At 39.1% G+C, this 19,989-nt stretch overlaps 1 protein-coding gene across 3 annotated transcripts in view; it reads right to left on the reverse strand.

The window, feature by feature from the left end:
* Positions 1–19,907, reverse strand: part of Metap1d (methionyl aminopeptidase type 1D, mitochondrial) — an 87,648-nt gene extending 67,741 nt beyond the window's left edge. For all 3 annotated transcript variants that reach the window (XM_010606995.2, XM_010606994.2, XM_010606993.2), the window contains exon 1: positions 19,830–19,907. In XM_010606995.2, the coding sequence (XP_010605297.1) occupies positions 19,830–19,869 (40 nt within the window). In that variant the 5' untranslated portion in view covers positions 19,870–19,907. The remainder of the gene's footprint in view (positions 1–19,829) is intronic.
* Positions 19,908–19,989: the final 82 nt, after the last annotated feature.

Below are 19,989 nucleotides of genomic sequence, written 5' to 3' on the forward strand. Positions count from 1 at the left end.
ATCAAGGCTAGTTGGGAAATAACATACCAAAAGACCCCGTATCACCCTGATACGAAAACCAGATAAAGGACCAACTAAAGAAGAGACCAATCTCTTTAATGAACATAGACGCAAAAATCCTCAACAAGATATTAGCAAGTAGAATGTGGCACATTATCAAAAATATCATACACCATAATCAAGTATGTTTCATCCCAGAGATCCAAGGATGGTTCAACATAATAAGTCCATAAATGTAATACAGCAAATGAACAGGGGCAAGGTAAAATCCACATGATCATATCAGCAGATGCAGAAAAGGCTTTCCACAGAGCCTGATAAAAACCTTGAAAAAAACAGGTATAGAAGGACCACACCTGAATATGATAAAGGCTATTTATGAAAAACCAATAGCCAGCATCATATCAAGTGGGAAAAAACTAAAATCAGAAACAAGACAGCAATGTCCATTATCACCTCAACATAGTACTTGAAACATTAGCCAGAGCAATTAGGCAAGGGAAAGAAATAAAAGGGAAATATAGGAAAGAAAGAACTCAAATTATCATTATTTACAGATGACCCAAAGAACTCCACCAAAAAACTCTTTAAATAATGAATTTCAGCAAAGTAGCAGGATACAAGATCAACACACAAAAATCATTCATATTTATGTATACCAATAATGAAAAGGACAAGAAAGAAATTATGAAAACAGTATCATTCACAGTTGCTTCAAGAAAAATGAAATATCTAGGAACTAACCTAAGGAAGTGAAAGACCTCTACAAAGAAAACTACAGTAGTCTGAAGGAGACTAAAGAGGACATCAGAAAATGGATGTATTTGCTTCTGGATGTCTCTTGCTCCTGGATTGGCAGAACCAATATTGTCAAAATGGCCATTCTGGCCAAAAACTGAAAACCTTCATGTTAAAATCAGGAACAAGACAAGGATGCCCACTATCACCACTTCTCTTCAATATAGTTCTGGAAACATTAGCCACAGCAATTAGACAAGAGAAAGAAATTAAAGCAATAAAGATAGGAAAGGAAGAAGTTAAACTATCATTATTTGCTGATGATATGATACTCTACATTGAAGATCCAAAAAACTCCACCAAAAAACTTCTAGACTTAATTGACAGATTCAGTAAAGTATCTGGATACAAGGTGAATACCCAAAAATCAATAGCCTTTCTATACACAAATAACAGACAGACAGAAAGAGAAATAAGGGAAAAAATTCCTTTTACAATAGCATCCAAAAAAATGAAGTATCTAGGAATCAATCTAACAAAAGAAACAAAAGATCTCTACACTGAAAACTACAGCACTCTAAAAAAAGAAATCGAAGAGGATATAAAAAAATGGAAAGATATCCCCTGCTCCTGGGTAGGAAGAATCAACATAGTGAAAATGGCCATACTACCAAAACTGCTATATACATTCAATGCAATGCCAATTGAAATTCCAACACTATATTTCACAGAACTAGAAAAAAGAATCCAAAAATTCATTTGGAACCACAAGAGACCTAGAATAGCAAAAGCCATTATAGGCAACAGTCACATGGCACCAGGTGTAACAATTCCCAATTTGAAACTATACTACAAAGCCACTGTGATAAAAACAGCATGGTACTGGCAAAGAAATAGGCCTGAGGATCAATGGAACAGACTGGAAGACACAAAAACAAATGCAGATGTACTCAGCTACCTCATCTTCGACAAAGGAGCTCACCATCCTCAGTGGAGGAAAGATAGCCTCTTTAATAAATGGTGTTGGAAAAACTGGATATCAACCTGTCACAGATTAAAATTAGACCCTTATCTTTCGCCATGCACTAAATTAAAATCCAAATGGATTAAAGATCTAAATATTAAAACAGAAACATTAAACTTGCTGGAAAGTAAGTTAGGCAGAACTCTGGAAGACATTGGTATAGGAAAAGACTTTATGAACAAATCCTCAGTAGCACGGGAACTAGCAGAAAGAATCAACAACTGGGATCTCATCTTACTAAAAAGCTTCTGTACTTCAAAAGAAACCATTAGCAGAACTAAGAGACAATCTACAATGTGGGAAAAAATTTTTACCAGCTGTACCTCAGACAAAGGACTATTATCAAGGATATATAAAGAACTCAAAACAATCAGTCCCCCCAAATATAAAGACCCGATCCAAAAATGGGCATCCGAAATGAACAGACATTTCTCATACAAAGAAGTGAAAGCAGCAAGAAAATATATGAAAAAATGTTCCACATCACTGGTCATTCGAGAGATGCAGATGAAAACAACACTGAGATTCCACCTCACCCCACAAAGAATGGCTGCTATCAAGAAATCACACAATAACAAATGTTGGCGGGGTTGTGGGGAGAAAGGAACCCTCCTCCATTGTTGGTGGGAGTGCAGACTAGTGCAACCACTATGGAAATCAATATGGAGATACCTCAAAGAGCTTGGACTGGAGGTTCCATTTGACCCAGCCATCCCTCTGTTGGGTATCTTTCCAAGAGAACTAAAAGAATCATATCACAGAGAAGTATGTGCACCCATGTTTATAGCGGCACAGTTTGTAATAGCTAAATCTTGGAAACAACCTATTTGCCCATCCGTTGGAAACTGGATAAAGAAGATGTGGTTTTTCTATAAAATGGAATATTACTCAGCCATAAAGAGCGAGAGAATAGATTCATTCATAGGAAAATGGATACATATTGAAGATATACTCCTAAGTGAAATAAATAAGTCCCACATGTGTAAATACCAAATAGTTTCCCTGGTGTGAATATTCTGCAACAATGCATAAGATTCTAATAAGATTACTGACATTTAGAAATGGGAGGAAAGGAGCTAAAGGTGTAGGGAAGGTGTGATACGTAGGGGAAGAACAAAAAGGGAAAAGAAAAAAATGTGAGAGAATGAAAAGATGAAAATAAAGTGTTTGTAGATGGGGAGGGGAGGAGGGGGTGAAGGGAGGGCAGAGGTAAGGGGAAAAAATGAGAATCAAGACTTGCCATGTAAAGGTACATGATCCCAACAATGAATGTAACTGTACTGTATCCCTAAATGTACCAATAAACTCAATAAAAAAAAAAAATGGCCATTCTTCCAAAACTATTATACAGGCTCAATACAGCCTCAATCAAAACACCCACAACATACTTTACAGATAGATCTAGAGAAAAAAATCCTAAAATTCATATAGAACTAGAAGAGACCCAGAATAGTGAAGTAATTTTGGGCAATAAGAGCAAAGCAAGTGGCATAGCAATACCAGATTTCAAACTATAATATGAAGCAACAGCGATAAAAACAGCATGGTATGGAACAAAAACAGACATATAGATTAATGAGCAGAACTGATGATACAGGAACCTCCTCAGACATATTCAACTATTTAATCTATGAAAAAGGGGGCAAAAGGATACATGGGAGGAAAGATAGACTATTCAACAACTGATGTTGGGGAAACTGGTTATCTGTTTGTAGAATGAAACTGGACCCTTACCTCTCACCACATACTAAATTAAAATTAAAATGGATCAAAGATCTAAACATTAAAACAGAAACATTAAACCTTCTAGAAGATAAAATAGGTAAAACACTTGAAGACAGGTGTAGGGAAAGATTTTTCTAAAGAGAATCTCAATTGCACAAGAAATAGCAAGAATCAACAAATGGGATTATAACAGACTAGAAAACTTCTGTCTAAAGAATCAATCAGTTGTGTGAAGAGACAACCTACAGAATGGGAAAATATTCAGCTACTCCTCAGACAGAGGACTAATATTTAGAATATACAAAGAACTAAAAAAAAAAAAAATTAAAGCACCTAAAATTAAAGACCTAGTCTAGAAATGGGCTAGAGAAATGAACAGACATTTCACAGAGGAAGAAATACAGATAGTCAACAAATATACGAAAAAAATGGCCAACAACTTTGGCCATTTAATGCAAATTAAAACAATGCTAAGATTCCACCTTACTCCAGAAGGAATGGCAATCATTAGAAAATCAAACAGTAACAAACACTGGCGTGGCTATGGAGAAAAAAGAATTGTACTGTTGGTGGGAATACAAACTAGTACAACCGTTATGGAAATCAATATGGGAAGTCCTCAAAGAAATGAAGTTAGAAATCCCATATGACCCAGCCATCCCTCTGCTAGTTTTCTTTCCCAAAGAGCTCAAGTCATCATACTACAATGATACCTGCATGCCAATGTTTACAACAACACATATGTAGTAGCTAAATCCTGGAAACAGTCTATGTACCCATCAACAAATGTCTGGTTAAACAAAATGTGGTATCTATATATAATGGAATACTACTTCAGCTATAAAGAATGACAAATTTGAGGCCTTTGTAGGAAAATGGATCCACTTGGAAAATATAATGTCGAGTGAAAAAAATCACACACACAAGCTTAAATATTGTATGGTCTCTTTCATTTGAGTGAGGCAAAATAAAAACAAAAAATGATAAAGGATGGATAGAAAGGGACAAAGGGACAGATCTTGTCCAATAGGGAGTGGTCTAAAGTAACAAGGAGAGGGGTCAAGAAGAAGGGAGACAATCAGAAGAATAAAAATACACCTAATAACTCCAGTGAATGTAAACATTATATGCCAAGGGCCAGGGATTTAGCTCAGTGGTTCTGCCACCTGCCTCACAGGCACAAGGCCCCGAGTTCGATCCCCAGTATCAAAAACAAAACAAAGAGAAACAAAAAACCCCAAAACATTATATGCCATTACATGAACTAAGACAAATAATATCAACAAATATGAAAACGGTGATGGGAAACCAGAGGAGGAGGGAGGGGAAGGGGAGGAGATTAAAACAACAACAACAACAACAAAAACAAGCTGTAACATGTACATGTAACCACTCCCTAAGACGACTGTAAACATGTGTTTAAAGAAATGGATAACCAAATATGTGAGGCAGTTGCTCTTACAAAAAACACATACCAAAACCAAAAAAGAAAAATGAAAAAAAAATCATAAGAAACACTACAGAGAAGAAAATTTCTAGAAAACTGTTTATTACACACCCAAGGAAGATACTGCAAACATAATACAATAATAGAGTACTCTTAAACCTTTCAGGAAACCTGAGTACACTGATACACACTTGTAATCCCAGCTACTTCAGAGGCTTAGGCAGGAGGATTGCAAGTTCGAGGCCAGCGTGGGTAGCTAGCAAGATTGTGTCTCAAAATAAAAATAATAAAAAGGACTGAGGATGCACTAATTGGTAAAAGGCCTCTGGGTTCAATCCACAGTAATGCAAATATATATTAAAAGTTATATGTATAAAAAAAAGTGGGGCTGGGGATTTAGGTCAGTGGTGCCGCCACCTGCCTTGCAAGCTCAAAGACCTGAGTTCAACCCCAGTACCCCCCGCCAAAAATTTATATGTATTATATACTATAAACATAGTATGTGATTATATATTTAATATTATTTATTACATATGCTTTATTATATATCATTTATTTTACATATTAGGTATATATAATACCCAGTATATATATTATTTGTTTGCTTTTCAGTACCAGGGATTGAACTCAGAAACTTGTGCTTGCAAGGCAGGCAGCAAAACCACTGAGCTAAGGCCCCAGTCCACCCGGTATATATATTGAACCCAGTAGTACTCTTTCATGAGCTACATTCCTAGGCCATTTCTTAAGTTTTATTTTGAGACAGGGTCTCACTAAATTTCCCAGGCTGACTTTGAACCTATGATCCTCTTACCTCAGCCTCCTTAGTAGCTGGGATAAACAGGCGTGTGTCACCTCGCCAAGCTGGGACCTCTTAATAGTAATTTTGTTGTCGATGTAAAGGGCCTGGGTTCAGTCCTGGTTTGTATCAGGAAAAACAGCTCTGTCATTCTGTCTCCCACTGGGGCAGGCGGTCAAGTTCTGCCAGGTTGCTCTATTCTCTCCACAGTTCTCCTCTCACGTGTGGCCTCTTTCACACGCAAATTTCCCTCTTTTGTTCCTCACTCATCCCAGCGACTGGCTTCCCACACATAAGCTCCTTCACCTCTTTACCAACATCTTCCCCTCACATCCTGCCTCTTCATATACAAATCTTCTCATCCTCAACTCTTATATACTTATTTGTTTTTCTTCAACTGGTGTGATCCTTTCTGCCTGCCCCTCTTGCATTCATCTTCTCTCAGACTCTTGAGACCGGTCACCTCTCCTCTCACGTTCTCAACTCCTGCCCTGAAAGAGTTGAGTGGGAAATCTGCCAAGGTGGCTGGGGGATAACTGGGGCAGATGCATAGATGCTGGACATGAGGAGGCCAGGTGGCCAGCCCCAGCTTCCCAGGCTTCTGTGGCAGGAGGGGGTGGTCCTGAACTAAAGGACAGGGTGAGGAAAGCAGCAGCAGAGGCAAGTCCAGCTGCTCGACAGCCGGAGTACATGCTCGGGCACACGGAAATGCTCTGTGGCCTGGATGGGCTCAAAGATGCCAGTTGGACATCCTGACCTAGACAACCAATTAGATCTGTTCAAGGTCTGCTGCACAGAACAAACAATCTTACAAACAAGGCTAAATCCCTTGTTAAGGGTTAACTGACTTTCCTCCCCCTAAATTTTCCAGATTTATGGTCACGGTAAAAATTGGAAGACAAATCAGACAAAGGTTCTGAAAATTTGACACACACTGAACATCAGATTTAATGTTCTTTTATGTACTTTTGGAAACAAACCAGGTATTTGGTGAACACGAGGGATGTAGTAGGTATGCTTGAAGAGAATTTGTACTGGGAAGGAATTTAAGATCAAGGTCAGGGATGATTAATATGCATGCAGGAAGTCATCAACATTTAGGCATGAGCAATATGTATCTCATTAAATCTTCAATAGCTTCCTATTGCCTGAAGGAATTGGTGGTATTCTAATGATTAAAGCAATAACATTAAAGTAGAAAAACAGCATTAGGAAATTAATCTGGCTCTTACAAAAGAAGCTACCACTAAGTACTAACCACTCAAACTGACTTTGTAAGACTCCTCCACTGCTGATTTTTCTTTAGGTACACAGTTGCCTTGCATGCTGTTGTCCCGAGTTAGAAAAATCTGCTGAAAAATGACTTGTGATGGAGACATTCAAGGGCTCTCTTTTTAGCTAGTTAATAGATAATCCTCCCACGCTTCCCTCACATGAAACCCTCCTAACGCTGCCTGTCCTGTCTCCCACTCGCAGGCCCCACACAGACTTCTGCTGTGTCCTTCCCTCAGTCTTCTGAAGGCAGCTCCCCTGCTCCCTGCCAGGCCCCAGCAGCTGCTCTACAGAGCATAAAGTAGGGCAGAGAGTGAAAGGGTGGCCGGTCCTCCACAGCACCAGCTAGTCTGGGCAAATATGACAGGGTGTTCCTTTCAACGCTGACTTGTTTCTTACTTGATCTTCTAAGAAAACCATCAACTTACTGATGACAGAAATAGCATGTGAGGCCCCAAATGCAGAGTTATCACAGGCTGAATGGAAGAAAGAACAGGGTGCTATAATACAAACTCTACATGTGAGAGGTGAAAGGCATCAAAAGTTAATTGTTAAGCTGAAAATGTAGCTTAGTTGCCATGCTTCTCCAGCTCGTACAAGTCTCTGGATTCAATCCCCAGTACTAAAAAAAAGTTAATTTTCCTAAGGTATTTTTTTCAGTAATTAATAAACTTTCTCTTGTGGGTATGGTAAATTTTTTTTTGAAATGGTCATATTATTAGCAACCTTCCTCAGTGGGAAAATCACTTAATACCTAGTCTTTCTATCTAAATGGTGGGATGGTGTCATATGCCAACTTTGTACATCTCTATAACATTTTACTACTGTCACTGTGAATCACAACGATGAGCATAAGTGTCATGCACTGTGCTAAGTGATGCTGCAGCAGCCGCCTCCAAGACAGTACCCCGCCAGGCTCCTGGTGTTGACACCATGATCCAGTCCTCTGTGACACTACAGTGTGTGACCAACAGCATAAGACAGAAGTGATGCTAGTGAGTCCACGCTTCCATAAGGAGTATTAGGATTCGGACTAAGCATGCCTACTTGAGAACTAACATTCTTAGCCACTGTTTACAGCCTTCCTCATACTTCTTTTTTATTTATTTCTTTTTATTTTTTGGTGGTATGGGGATCAAATCCAGGACCTTGTGCCTGCTAGGCAAGTGCTCTGCCACTGAGCCACACTCTGAGTCCCTCATATTACTTTTATAATCAGGAAACATAACTTAAAAGTATTTGCACCCTTTCAAAATATGGTCTTTTTGCACCCTTAGAAGAAATTCCCATTCTTCCTTTACTCCTGACTCAGAGGTAGAAGCCCCTCCCCAGTTCCAGGGGGACCTTTCCCTCAATTCCTCCTCCTTCTGTAATCCTTCCATCTCTTTTAGTCCCTCTCTCCAGGAAGTCTCTGATCCATAGGGTTCCAGTGGACCTGCTTCCTTACCAATTTTTTTCCTTCCCCTGCTTTTAACTATGGCCAGAGCCTCTATTTAAAAGACAAAACACACCCACTCAATTACATGTAAATGTTCATAGCAGCATTATTTATAAGAGCTTGAGCTGGATGTGGTAGTACACACCTACAAACCCAGCAATTGGGAGGTTAAGGTAGGAGGATATCCAGCCAGGATTTTACACCTTAAATGGATGAATTGTATGATGTGTGGATTCCATCTCAACAGAGCTTTTTTTTTAAAATTTAATTACCATCTACTAAGGTGGGTAGTAGAGCAGGGCAGATTTCAGGGGTAGGAGATCAGAAGTCCAATTCAGAAGTTGTAGACATGTTAATTTTGAGAGATGACTGTTCAGTAAGTGGTTAGATGTGAGAGTCTGAAATTTAGGAGGAAGATCTTGGCTGGGAGCAAAAATATAGGCGTCTACAGTTTAATGGACACTGTTTAGAGCCATGGAACTAATGAGATCATTAAGGGGGTAATAAGCAGAGATGCAGAAAAAGTCCTCAAACTACTTCCTCTTAGAATTTGCCCTAATTCTATTCTGATTAAATTAATATTGCTACCCTGCTTTTCTCAACAGATAATTCTTTATGGATCAATATAACCCTGAGTGAATTTTCTGGTTGGGTTTCTTAGAAGCCTGGTAAAGGCAAAAGTCAGCCATGACAAAGAGCCGTAGTACTTATGATAAACACTGCTTCTGACTGAGTGTAGTAGCACACACCTATAATCCCAACTACTCAGGAGACTGAGGAGGAGGAAGACTGAAAGTTCAGGGCCATCCTGTAAGATCCTCTCTCAAAATAAAAAAGTATGGGTATACTCAGTGGTAGAGTGGTTTCCTTGCATGTGGAGGCCCCAGGTGCAATCTATGGCAAAACACACACACACGATTCCTGATTGCTATACTTCATCTAAACCATGAATAAATACCTGATAAGAAACTATACTTTGTCCTATGTGGTGACTCCAAATTTTGCACTACAGATACTCCCTACAAGTGGTTCTCTTTAGGTTTTCCACTGAAAAAGTTGTTGTTGGCTGTTAGATATAACTGTTCCAATCATCACTACTGTATAATAGATTACTCCAAACTGAACAGAGTTTAAAAAATAATTTAATTATACTCATATATACTTATATGGCCCAGGAATTCAGAAATGAATGTCTGAGGCTGCATGATGGCCAAGGCCCTCAGTCAAGAAGACTTGAGGGCTGGGGACATATTCAACAGCTGGGTGGTGTACCCATCTGAAGGCTCATTTACTCACCTGTCAGTGCCTGGGATGGGATGATGCAAAGCTAGGACTCTTTCCTGAGGCACCTTCTCCCCATAGCATGGCTTTTTCATAGCATGGTCCCACAGGGTAGCTTGTTTGTTTCACAAAACAGCTTATGTTCTGAGCATTAGGGTTCTAGCGACCAAGAAGCTGCACTCTCTTTTCTAATAGCCTCCTATGTCACACATCATTTGCCCCATACTTCTTTGGTGGAAGCTGTTTGTCAATGATTGTCTAGATTTTAGGAGAGGGGACACAGAATCCATCACTCAATGGGAGGTATATGGAAAATGTCGAAAGCTGGTGTGGTGGTGCACTCCTGTAATCTCAGCACTCTGGGAGCCTGCAGCAGAAGGATCACAAGTTTTAGGCCAGCCTGGGTGACTAAGTAACTTAGTGAGACAATATCCCAAAGTAAAAAGTACAAAAATTAAAAAAGGCTGGGAATGTAACTCAGGGCAAACAAAGACCCTGGGTTCAATCCCCAGTATTGCAAAAATAAGACAAACAAATAGAATTTTAATACTCTAAAGGCAACATCATTTTGCCCCCCCAAAATACATCTTATTATGTGAAATTAATGAAAACCAGGCATATCTTCCCTCAGGAAAACACATAAATTTGTATATATTTGGGGTGCTTACCCCCCACCACCACCACTGCATTCAGGAAACAACCTCAGAGGGACAAGATTCTCTTTCATCCTTATCCTACCAACAGAGGCTCTTTGTCACCTCCCAAGAATGTGACAGGCCTTGTGGGAATACTGAAACCACATCAAAAGTGGTCCATCTGGTAAAAAATTTCTTTCTTTCTTTTCTTTTTTTTTTTTTTTGGTTTTTTGGGACAAGGTCTCACTATGTAGTTGAGACTGACCTGGAATTCACTATGTAGCCCAGGCTGGTCTCAAACTCACAGCTATCCTCCTGCCTCAGCCTCCCAGTGCTGGGATTATAGGTATGTGCCACCACGCCTGGCTAAAAGAAATTTCCTATGTGAGGTGCTTCCCCAGGTTTGGTCTTTGTTTTCGTGTTTTGGAATTAAGGGGTCTCACTATATAGCCCAGGCTGGCCTTGAATTTGTGATCCTTCTGCTTCAGCCTCCCGAGTACCATAGGTTCTTATTACTTTTTTAAAAATGGGTTTTATTTTTAGAACAATCTTAGGTAAACTTGAGTGGAAACTTAAGTTACTTTTTAAATTCATGTAATAATTAGTTATAAAGACTCAAACCCATATCTTTGCCCAGTTGCTTTTTCATCTTGTAGAAATCACTCTTGTAGGTACTGAGAAGGGTATTTATTCTAAGTACAAATCTGACACTTCACTATATGTAGAAATAAGCATTCTGTTGTTTGACTTCCTCATACCCCAAGACCCAACTTGCACCAAGCATTGGAAGATGTTCAATCCTCTCCGAGCCTATAATTTTCCATTCTTATTAAATTATAGTAAGAATTTCTTAAATTCCATTTTTTAAAATGCTACTTTGTCAATAGCTTTTGTTCTTCTATTCCTGAATCTTGCAATCCTGCCTCAGAATTTGATGGGAAAACTCCATGGGAACACTCCATGATCCTTTCATGTGCTTTCAGAAAATTAAGGAAGTAAATCCATATGATGGTTCTAAACAAAAGTTCACTGGTCACCTTTGCAGGATAAATTTGTTATTCTGTAATTTGACTAAGTAGAGACCATACAAGCACTTAAATTTCCTTGACAGGACAGGGTCTATCAGCACAATTAGATACTTGATGAGAGGGTTTTTCTTTGTAGACATTTTCTGGTAAATGAAGAAGGAATGATGGAATTAAAGTATTAACATTTTGAAAATTTCTAATGAGTTAATGGAGCCATATAATGATCATTGATGGCCACTAATGTTACAAAAAACAATAACCACCCACAAAGTACTCTTGTCACACAATAAAACAAAGTCTCACTAAATCAAATCAAGCCTTGGATCTAACTGCCACGTTACAGAGGAACATATTAAACCACCCTAGAGGAATACAGTACAATCAGAAAAATCCAGGAAGTGGAAAGCTCCACAGAGCACACTAACCAGTGTTTTAACAAATACATTTTTGGCCAGGCGTGGTGATGCATGCCTATAATCCCAGCACTCGGGAGGCTGAGGCAGGAGGATCACTGAGTTTGAGACTAGCCTGGGCTACATAGTGAGTTCCAGGTCACTCTCAAATACACAGTGAGACCCTATCTCAAAAACACCAAAATTTTTTTTTTTTGTACAAGAGATTGAATTCAGGACCTTGCGCTTGCAAGGCAGACACGGAGCCACTGAGCCAAATCCCCAGCCCAACAAATACATTTTAAAAGAAAGAAGAAAAGAAGAGGGAAAGTAAAACTATCAGTTAAAACAACAACAACAAACCCTTCTCTGTCTATATTAGAATAACTGGTACAGGAATTCCCTTCTGCCTTATACAGATAAAACATGTAGAGCAGCTATTTTTTGGCACTGGATTCTAGGCAATGCAGGACTGCGAACTTTAAGAAGATAACACACAAGGTGAGCCCAGGTTGGTCCCAGATTTCTGTCTTGGAAAACCTTCCTAACTGTTGCATCAGGAGGTGGTGCCCAAGCAGAGCACAGTGCCATGCCACTGCTTAGGTGAAAAGTCAGAGAGCAGAAGATCTGGCTGTAGAAGCAGCTGGAATTGGTGGGGTAGGGACCCGGGAAAGGGGCATCTGAGAGCTGTGACACTCCACAGGGTGTACCAGACAGCTGCTGCTGCAGAGGCTGCAGCATAGGCAGGGAAGAGTGGGAGTCCCACCACCAGCTCTATCAGAGTACACATCCTTGGGCACTCAGCTGAAACCTCAGAAGCAGCAAGTCTTAGGAATAAGAATCGTGCACTAACAGGAAGGATGGACATATTAAGGCCTATGGGCCAAAGCTGGCTAGTTTTGTAGAATAGCTATGCTCATTTAAGTATGGTCTTTGATGATTTTGTACTCCGCAGGTAGATCTGAGTAGCTGCAACAGAGGCTTGCAAATGCCTAAGTTATTTATCATGTTCTTTTCTAGAAAAGTTTGCTGACTTCTGTGCTAGAGTAATCCCCCTCCCATTAAAGGAAAAATACAAATAGATCTTCCATAACAAAGCATAAAGCTAATCCTAGCAAAATTAAACTCATTTGAGAGTAATTTAGTTAACTACCTGCCAGAACAGCACTCAACATACTTTAAAGGAAAAAACCCACAATCTCCACAAGATATTATCCATTATGTCACATATATAATTAAATACAATCGTGACATGAGAAGCAGAAAAATATAACCTGTAATCAAGGGGTAAAAGCAGACCATAAAACAGAAGTAGACCCTGAGATAACCCAAATTATAAAATTAATAGACAAAGACTTTAAAATAGCTGTTATAAAATATATGTCCATTTGGAAAAATAAACCAGTGGACAATAAAAAAATAAAATATATGTCCAAGTACTTAAAGGGAAAAATGGACATAATGAGTGAACAGGTGGGGGAAATCCCAATAAAGAAATAGAAACCATAAAAAAATCCAAGTGGAAATTCTACAAATAAGTACAATATATAAAAGAAAATATTCCTTACTTTTTAGAGAAACATAATGAAAAATCTATAGATGAAATCATATGCTATCTGGGATCTATTTCAGAACTATGCAGCTTCAGGAAGGCAAAGTGGCTGGGGGTATAGATGAAGCAAACATGATGATTATTGTGACTGGACGATGGATGTGTGGGAGGTCACTGCACTGTTCTTGCTTATTTTGTGTGTTTGAAGTTGTCAGTTTTCAAAGGCTAAAAAGGGAAAATTCAATCTTCACAAGAACAAGTTGTTTTAACTGTAAAAACAAGATGACATTCCAATGAAACTGCATACATATAATACTTCTGTCTTTGCTAAGTTCTCTAAGATACGTAACATCTACTCTACATTTTCACAGATTTTTAATGCTTGAAAAAGTAGGCATTTTATAAAAATTGTAAATATTTTATTTCATAAAACCTGTTAATAGTGTATGCCATCTGCTCCTTCTCTATGTATACAACATACATGTTATACACTTAGACGTGTGTACACACAAGAGATATGGGTACCTGATTTTACAAAATGGAGTTATATTACATTTTCTATAACTTCTCTTTCCAGATATCATAGTTTGTGGCCATTATTCCATGACTTCCAAATAGAGGTCAACAACATGTTTAGTTTTTGAATGACATCACTGAGGGTCTACATGCCCTACACAATGCCCTGATGGCTCATAATTTCAATAGGAGTTAGGAGCTGTTTGTGTTGTAGAAAGCTGTGTCAAGCCAAGTATAAAGTGCTGGGATTTAGCTCAGTGGTGTTGCCACCTGCCTCACAAGCACCCCAATATAAAAAAAAAACTTTCAAAAAGGAAAGCAAAGGATGTTGCTCAGTGGGAAAACCCTGGGTTCAATGACCAGTATTACAAAAACTGACTAAATAAATAAATAAAAGTTTAAAAGTCAAAAAGCCAATCCTACCATCTAGAAATAGTATCTATGAATACTTGGGTGAACACCATTTCAGATATCTCTGTTTTCTCTTCACTGTTGGGATCTAATCCAGGACCTCATGCATGCTAGGCAAGTGTTCTACCTCTGAGCTACATCCCAGCCTCTGCAGATATCTATATTAGATATATAAAGAAGCATGTAAGTTTTCATAAGTGGGATATGCTGTTTTTTTTTCTTTTGCTCAATCTGTCAACAACTATAAATGTACAGTACATTAATATCACTTTTTTTTTGTAGTGGGGTTTGAACCCAGGGCTTCCCACTAAGATATACCTCCCTCTAGCACTTTTTTATTTATTCTGAGACAGGGTCTAAGTGGCCCAGGTGAGACTCAAACTTGTGCTCCTCCTACCTCATCCTCTCAGAGTGCTAGGATTACAGGTGTGTGCCACCACACCTGGCTTCCATCACCTTTTACAATAGCTTACATTCCACCGCATGCAGGAACCAGAATTCATGTAGCCATTCTCTTACCAATAGCTATTTCAGATTCTGTACAATATTTCCCAATTATAGAAAGTTATGGTTTTCTTCATAAGTCTTTACACATTCATCCTATTGCTCTTGGGATAATTTCATAGAAAGGTAATTGTTGGATAAATAATTACATACTTTATACCATGATACATATCACCATAACCCTTCCCTCTGGAAAGGCCAAAGTATTTCACACACCTACCATTTGGGCCTTTCTACCAGTCTTAGAAAGTCTTTTTAAGTGCAAGGTCTTGAGTTCAATCCCAGGTACAAAAGAAAAAAACAAAAGAAAGTCTTCTTCCTCTTCCTCACTGGCTTAGGCCCCTCCCACATAGACTATGGAAGGACAGGAGCACAGTGCTTAGGTACAAGAGTTAATACCAACAGTTTCCTTCATCACATCTCTCTCCTGGCTTATGCTGCTTAAACTTCAAAGCACTTCTTAAGATTTCTCCCCATTCCCATTCACTCTTCACTCTGACATCCTTTTTCTAATGAGCTACAATAAATCTGACTCATAGTTCAAATTACCTGAAGTCGTTACAATTGCAAGAAAAAAAAACAGGGTATAAAGAACTCAAACTGCCTTAAATTATTCCTGAAGGAAAATTGGGGAAAGGTAAGGAACAAGAATAAAGTCACTATCTTAGCCTGTCATGTAAAGAAAACTGACAGGGATAAATTTCCCTTTGGGCCTACCATGTAATTTTTAATTTTTATGTACAAATATTTTCCTAGGAGGTATTGCATTTTTTTCTTTCTTTCTTTTCTTTTGATCTCACTCTGTAGTCCAGCCTGGCCTCAAAATTCCACCAATCCCCCTCTCAGTTTCCTAACTGCTGGGACTACAAGCCACGCCAGCACCTGTGACTGAGGTTGTATTTTGAAGATCTTTCTTTACTATTATGCACAATGTACTGCAGACTTTGGGGAGGCAAAGATGAAGATTCTTGACTATAGAGAGCTTGCATTCCAGCAAGGGAGATATTAGGAGAAACCTAGTAGTAGAACCTAATGAAAGTCTCAAAATATCAGAGAGTGAGGAGACAATCTTGGAGAGACTAGCTCACATGAAGGACAAAAGTATAAAGAAGAAAATATGTGTTATTTGGCTTCCACATTCCTTTCCACACTTACTGAGCAAAGGAGCTTGCATAGTGGCCTCAGGAGATAGAACATTCTATAAAAATTTTAAGTGAGGACTGAGCTTCTAGGATCCTAGGGTAGGAATTTTGCACTCTGAGCCTGGGATTTCCTGCCACTGCTAATACTGGGAATATTTTGGTTAGCCTAAAAGGCTCTTAGTTCTAAGAGACTGATCTGGATGGAAAAAGACTCATGGTGGATTTATTTGTATCACTGTAGATGGATAAGAAAGAATGGAGAGAAGAATCTTTAGGAATTTACCCCTCATTTCTGGGTACTGAAATCCTAGCAGGGAAACTTGTCTGAAATTTAAAACCAGCTATGAATAGTCCAGAAAAGAAACTTTTCCTTGACACTAAGATCTCTCCCTTCTTTAATCAGAAGATCCCTCTCGTGGCTGTTGCAGCACTGCGGGATATGATGGGATAGGTTATAGGTATCAATAACCTGGCCTGGCTGCTCCAGATCGTCTAAATTTCCATTTGTCAAAATCAAGAATGACAGGAAAGGAAGGAATACAAATATGAATATGTTATTCTGTAATATACAATGATATTACATATAATAGGAGTCTCCTATCCTCAGGCCATAAACTGGCATGATCCATGCTCTGTTAAGAACCAGGCCACAAAGAAAGTGAGAAACAGGCAAGCAAGAGAAGTTTCATCTGTATTTACAGCTGCACCCCATCACTTGCATTTCACTTGAGCTTCTCCATCAGATCAACTCCAGCATCAGATTCTCTAACGAGCATGTGCACTACACATGTGAGGGATCTAGGGCGCATGTTCCTTATGAGAATCTAATGTCTGATGATCTGAAGTGGAGCTGACGCAGTGATGCTCGCCCTGGGGAGAAGCTGCAAATACAGATTAGTATTAGCAGAGAGGTTTGGCTGCACAGAAACCATAATAAATCAGCTGCTCACAGACTCATATCAAAACCCTGTCAGTGAGTGGCAAGTGACAATTAAGCTGTATCTTGTGTCAGGCTTTTTAGTGGCAAGTGAGTTATAGTTCAATTGTACAGCTGCATCTGGTAGCAGACTTTAAATCAGAATCTGTCAGATACTTTAGTCTGTGTGTAGTGTACCCATTACTTTACTTACCACTTCCATCTGTACCTCTTTCCCAAACTTCATACTTGTCTCAGTCACAGTTTTGGTACACCCCAAACATTACCTGAACTTAAAAACATTTTGCAGGATGTGATTAAAACTATCAATTACATTAAAGTTGTTTACAAAGGTCTGTAAGGAGACACATACAGAGTACATGTCTTCTTTCATACATGGAAGTGAGAGGTTTTCTAAAGGTAAACTGTTAGCCAGGTTTTTTTGAGATAAGACACTCCAGAGATTTTGTTTTTTTTAAAGAAAATATCATGACCGGCAGCACATTCCAGTGACACTGAATGAGCTGCAAAACTTACTCATATGACATATTTAACCTGCTCAGTGAACTCAATTTGTTACTTCAAGGGAAATGACGAATGTGTTCGAATCAGCACATAAAGTTCATACATTCAAAGCCAAACTCAATTATAAGGGCAACAAATGAATGTTGAGTTTTTTTTTTTAACATGTTTCAAACATTAGCAAAGTTTTTGAAAGAGAACAAGCCAGGGCCTTGTCCCAGCAAGCACATGTTCACCTATCTCAGCCTTCAAAGGAGTTTGAACCACAAAAGATTCTTGAACTGGAAAGAAATGTATACACAACCCATCTGTGAATAAGCCAGTGGAATCAACTTTGTCCATGCTTGAGAATCAACTGCTTGAGATTGCAAATAATAATGACCTTAAAAGTATGTTTGAGACAACTTCAACTCTCCATACATTATGGATTAAAGTCAAGACAGAATATCCTGAGACTGTCACAAAGCACTGAAAAGCCTGCTTCTGTTTCCAACATTCTACCTTTGTAAAGCATTTTCTGCAGTGACAACAACCAAAACAAGATTACAGAGTAGACTGGACATAAGCAGCACATATCAGGTGCCACTATCTCTCCTTGCTTCCAGATGAGACCCTCTAGGTGCAAGAAAAACATCTCAGGCTCCCATTGATACTGCAGTATGGTGAGTTGTATAATTATTTCATTACTTACTACAATGTAATAAAAAAAGAAATAAAGCACATAATAAATGTAATGAGCTTGAATTATCCCAAAACCAAATTCCACAAAACCAGTCCCTGGTGCCAAAAAGGTTGAGGACTGCTAATATATTTTATATTGTGTGTGTGTGTGTGTGTGTGTGTGTGTGTGTATACACCCTCATATATATGGTTTTGGGATGAGGGGTTCTCTACCTTACCTCTCCTCGGATCCTCTGCATTATTACTTGGAGTGCACAACAAAATCTAATAATTTTGTTTCTTGTCAAAAAAGGAAAGAGAAAAAATAACTTAATTAGTAAATACAGTTTGGACTGCAGCCTAGATCTTAAGAGATGTAATTTGGCTCTCTTTTCACCAGGCTACAAACTCATACTGACCTTCATTCTTCCAAGGGACTAATTCAAAATGCTTCCTACATCACCTTCTCCTTATACATTTATCACTAAATCCTCCCTACTCATCCACTAACACTAAAATACCGAGATCCATCTAACAACCTTGTTCCTTTCTAAAACTAACTTTGTCTTCGTGCACACATTCATACTTGCCCTATCTCACTTGAACTTTGCACAGATTTCTATGGATTAAATATTTCTGTTCTGTTTTTGTTTTTTGGTACCTGGGATTGAACTCAGGTCCTCACAGATTTCTATGGGAAGACTGAAATGCTGTACACTGCAATGAGCATTAAACAACAACAAAAAAGAACCTAGTATTCATATTCACAGCACTTTAGGAGGCTGAGGCAGGAGGATGGCAAGTTTGAGCCCAACGTGGGCAATTTAGTGAGACTCTGTCTCAAAATAAAAACAAATATACACTTAATAAAGGTCTAGAGAGACAACAGTGTGAAGGCATTAGGTTCAATCCCAGGTACCCCCTTGTCCCCCAAAGAAGTTCATGTTCAAATGTACATTCTGCCTCTTTTCATCTACTGGACTTTGGTCATATTTGTTGACTTTTTTAGCTTCACTTTTCCTGTCTCCAAAGGGAATAATTCTTAACTCGTTGGATTTTTTAAAAGGCAGCTAGTGTATTCAAGGCGCTTAACACAATATCAACATACTAGAAACAAGCTTAATAAATGGTAGCTGTCACTATTAAAATACGTACATCAAAAGACTGTTCCTATGTCTCATGTGCCTGACACATAAGTAGCCCTTCCATATATATTTACTTTTCTTTCCTCATCCACGAAACAATTCCCAAGTTCTTTTCAACAAAGATTCAGAAGGTAACTTAAATCCAACAGATTCCCCTAATTCAGCTGCAAAAGTATTTGTACATTTAACTAAAATCTCAACACTCAGGGTAGCATCTATTTTAAACTACTCAGACATCACGTGTTCTCTTAAGTCATCAGAAAAGAATAATCCCTTAAATCATTCATTTGCAAGTTTCTCAAAAGAATGTCAACAGAATAGCTGTAGAGAAAGCAACTGAGTATTCAGGTTCATTTCAGAGTTATCACAGGTTTCACTGTCCGGTAGCCAGAGAAGTGTTTGTAACAACTAATTACACAACTTAAGTGGGAGAAAAAAAAATTGAGTCCAAGGCTCATAAATCTCAAGAAGTAACGACGCAGTGACTTGATTCAGGGGCCGGAGGAGTGAATAAATGTGTGTGTTCCTGAATGTGTCCTCGTGAGCGCCTGCGTAGGTCCACTGGACTGAAAACCATTCCTGTGAGCCGAGAACTCTGAGCGCGGGTATGTATCCCTTTAACCCGGGACGCAGCGAGTGGGCGACTGCGCGAGCCCTCGTGGGTCCGAGCTCCCGACCTTACCTCTGCGGACGAGCAGGTGGACGCTTCTGGGCGCCGCCATATTGGTGCTAATCACGTGCCCCCGGGAGCGGTTCGGTAGCGGCCCCGCCCAAGACCCGAGGCGCTCCAGCCTCCGCTAGGAGCGCGCGTGCGCGTGGGGTCTAACTGCGGGAGCCGCGGC

The sequence above is a fragment of the Fukomys damarensis genome, unplaced genomic scaffold (assembly GCF_012274545.1).
Source record: "Fukomys damarensis isolate Sample0158 unplaced genomic scaffold, DMR_v1.0_HiC HiC_scaffold_26, whole genome shotgun sequence".
Classification (NCBI taxonomy): Eukaryota; Metazoa; Chordata; class Mammalia; order Rodentia; family Bathyergidae; genus Fukomys; species Fukomys damarensis.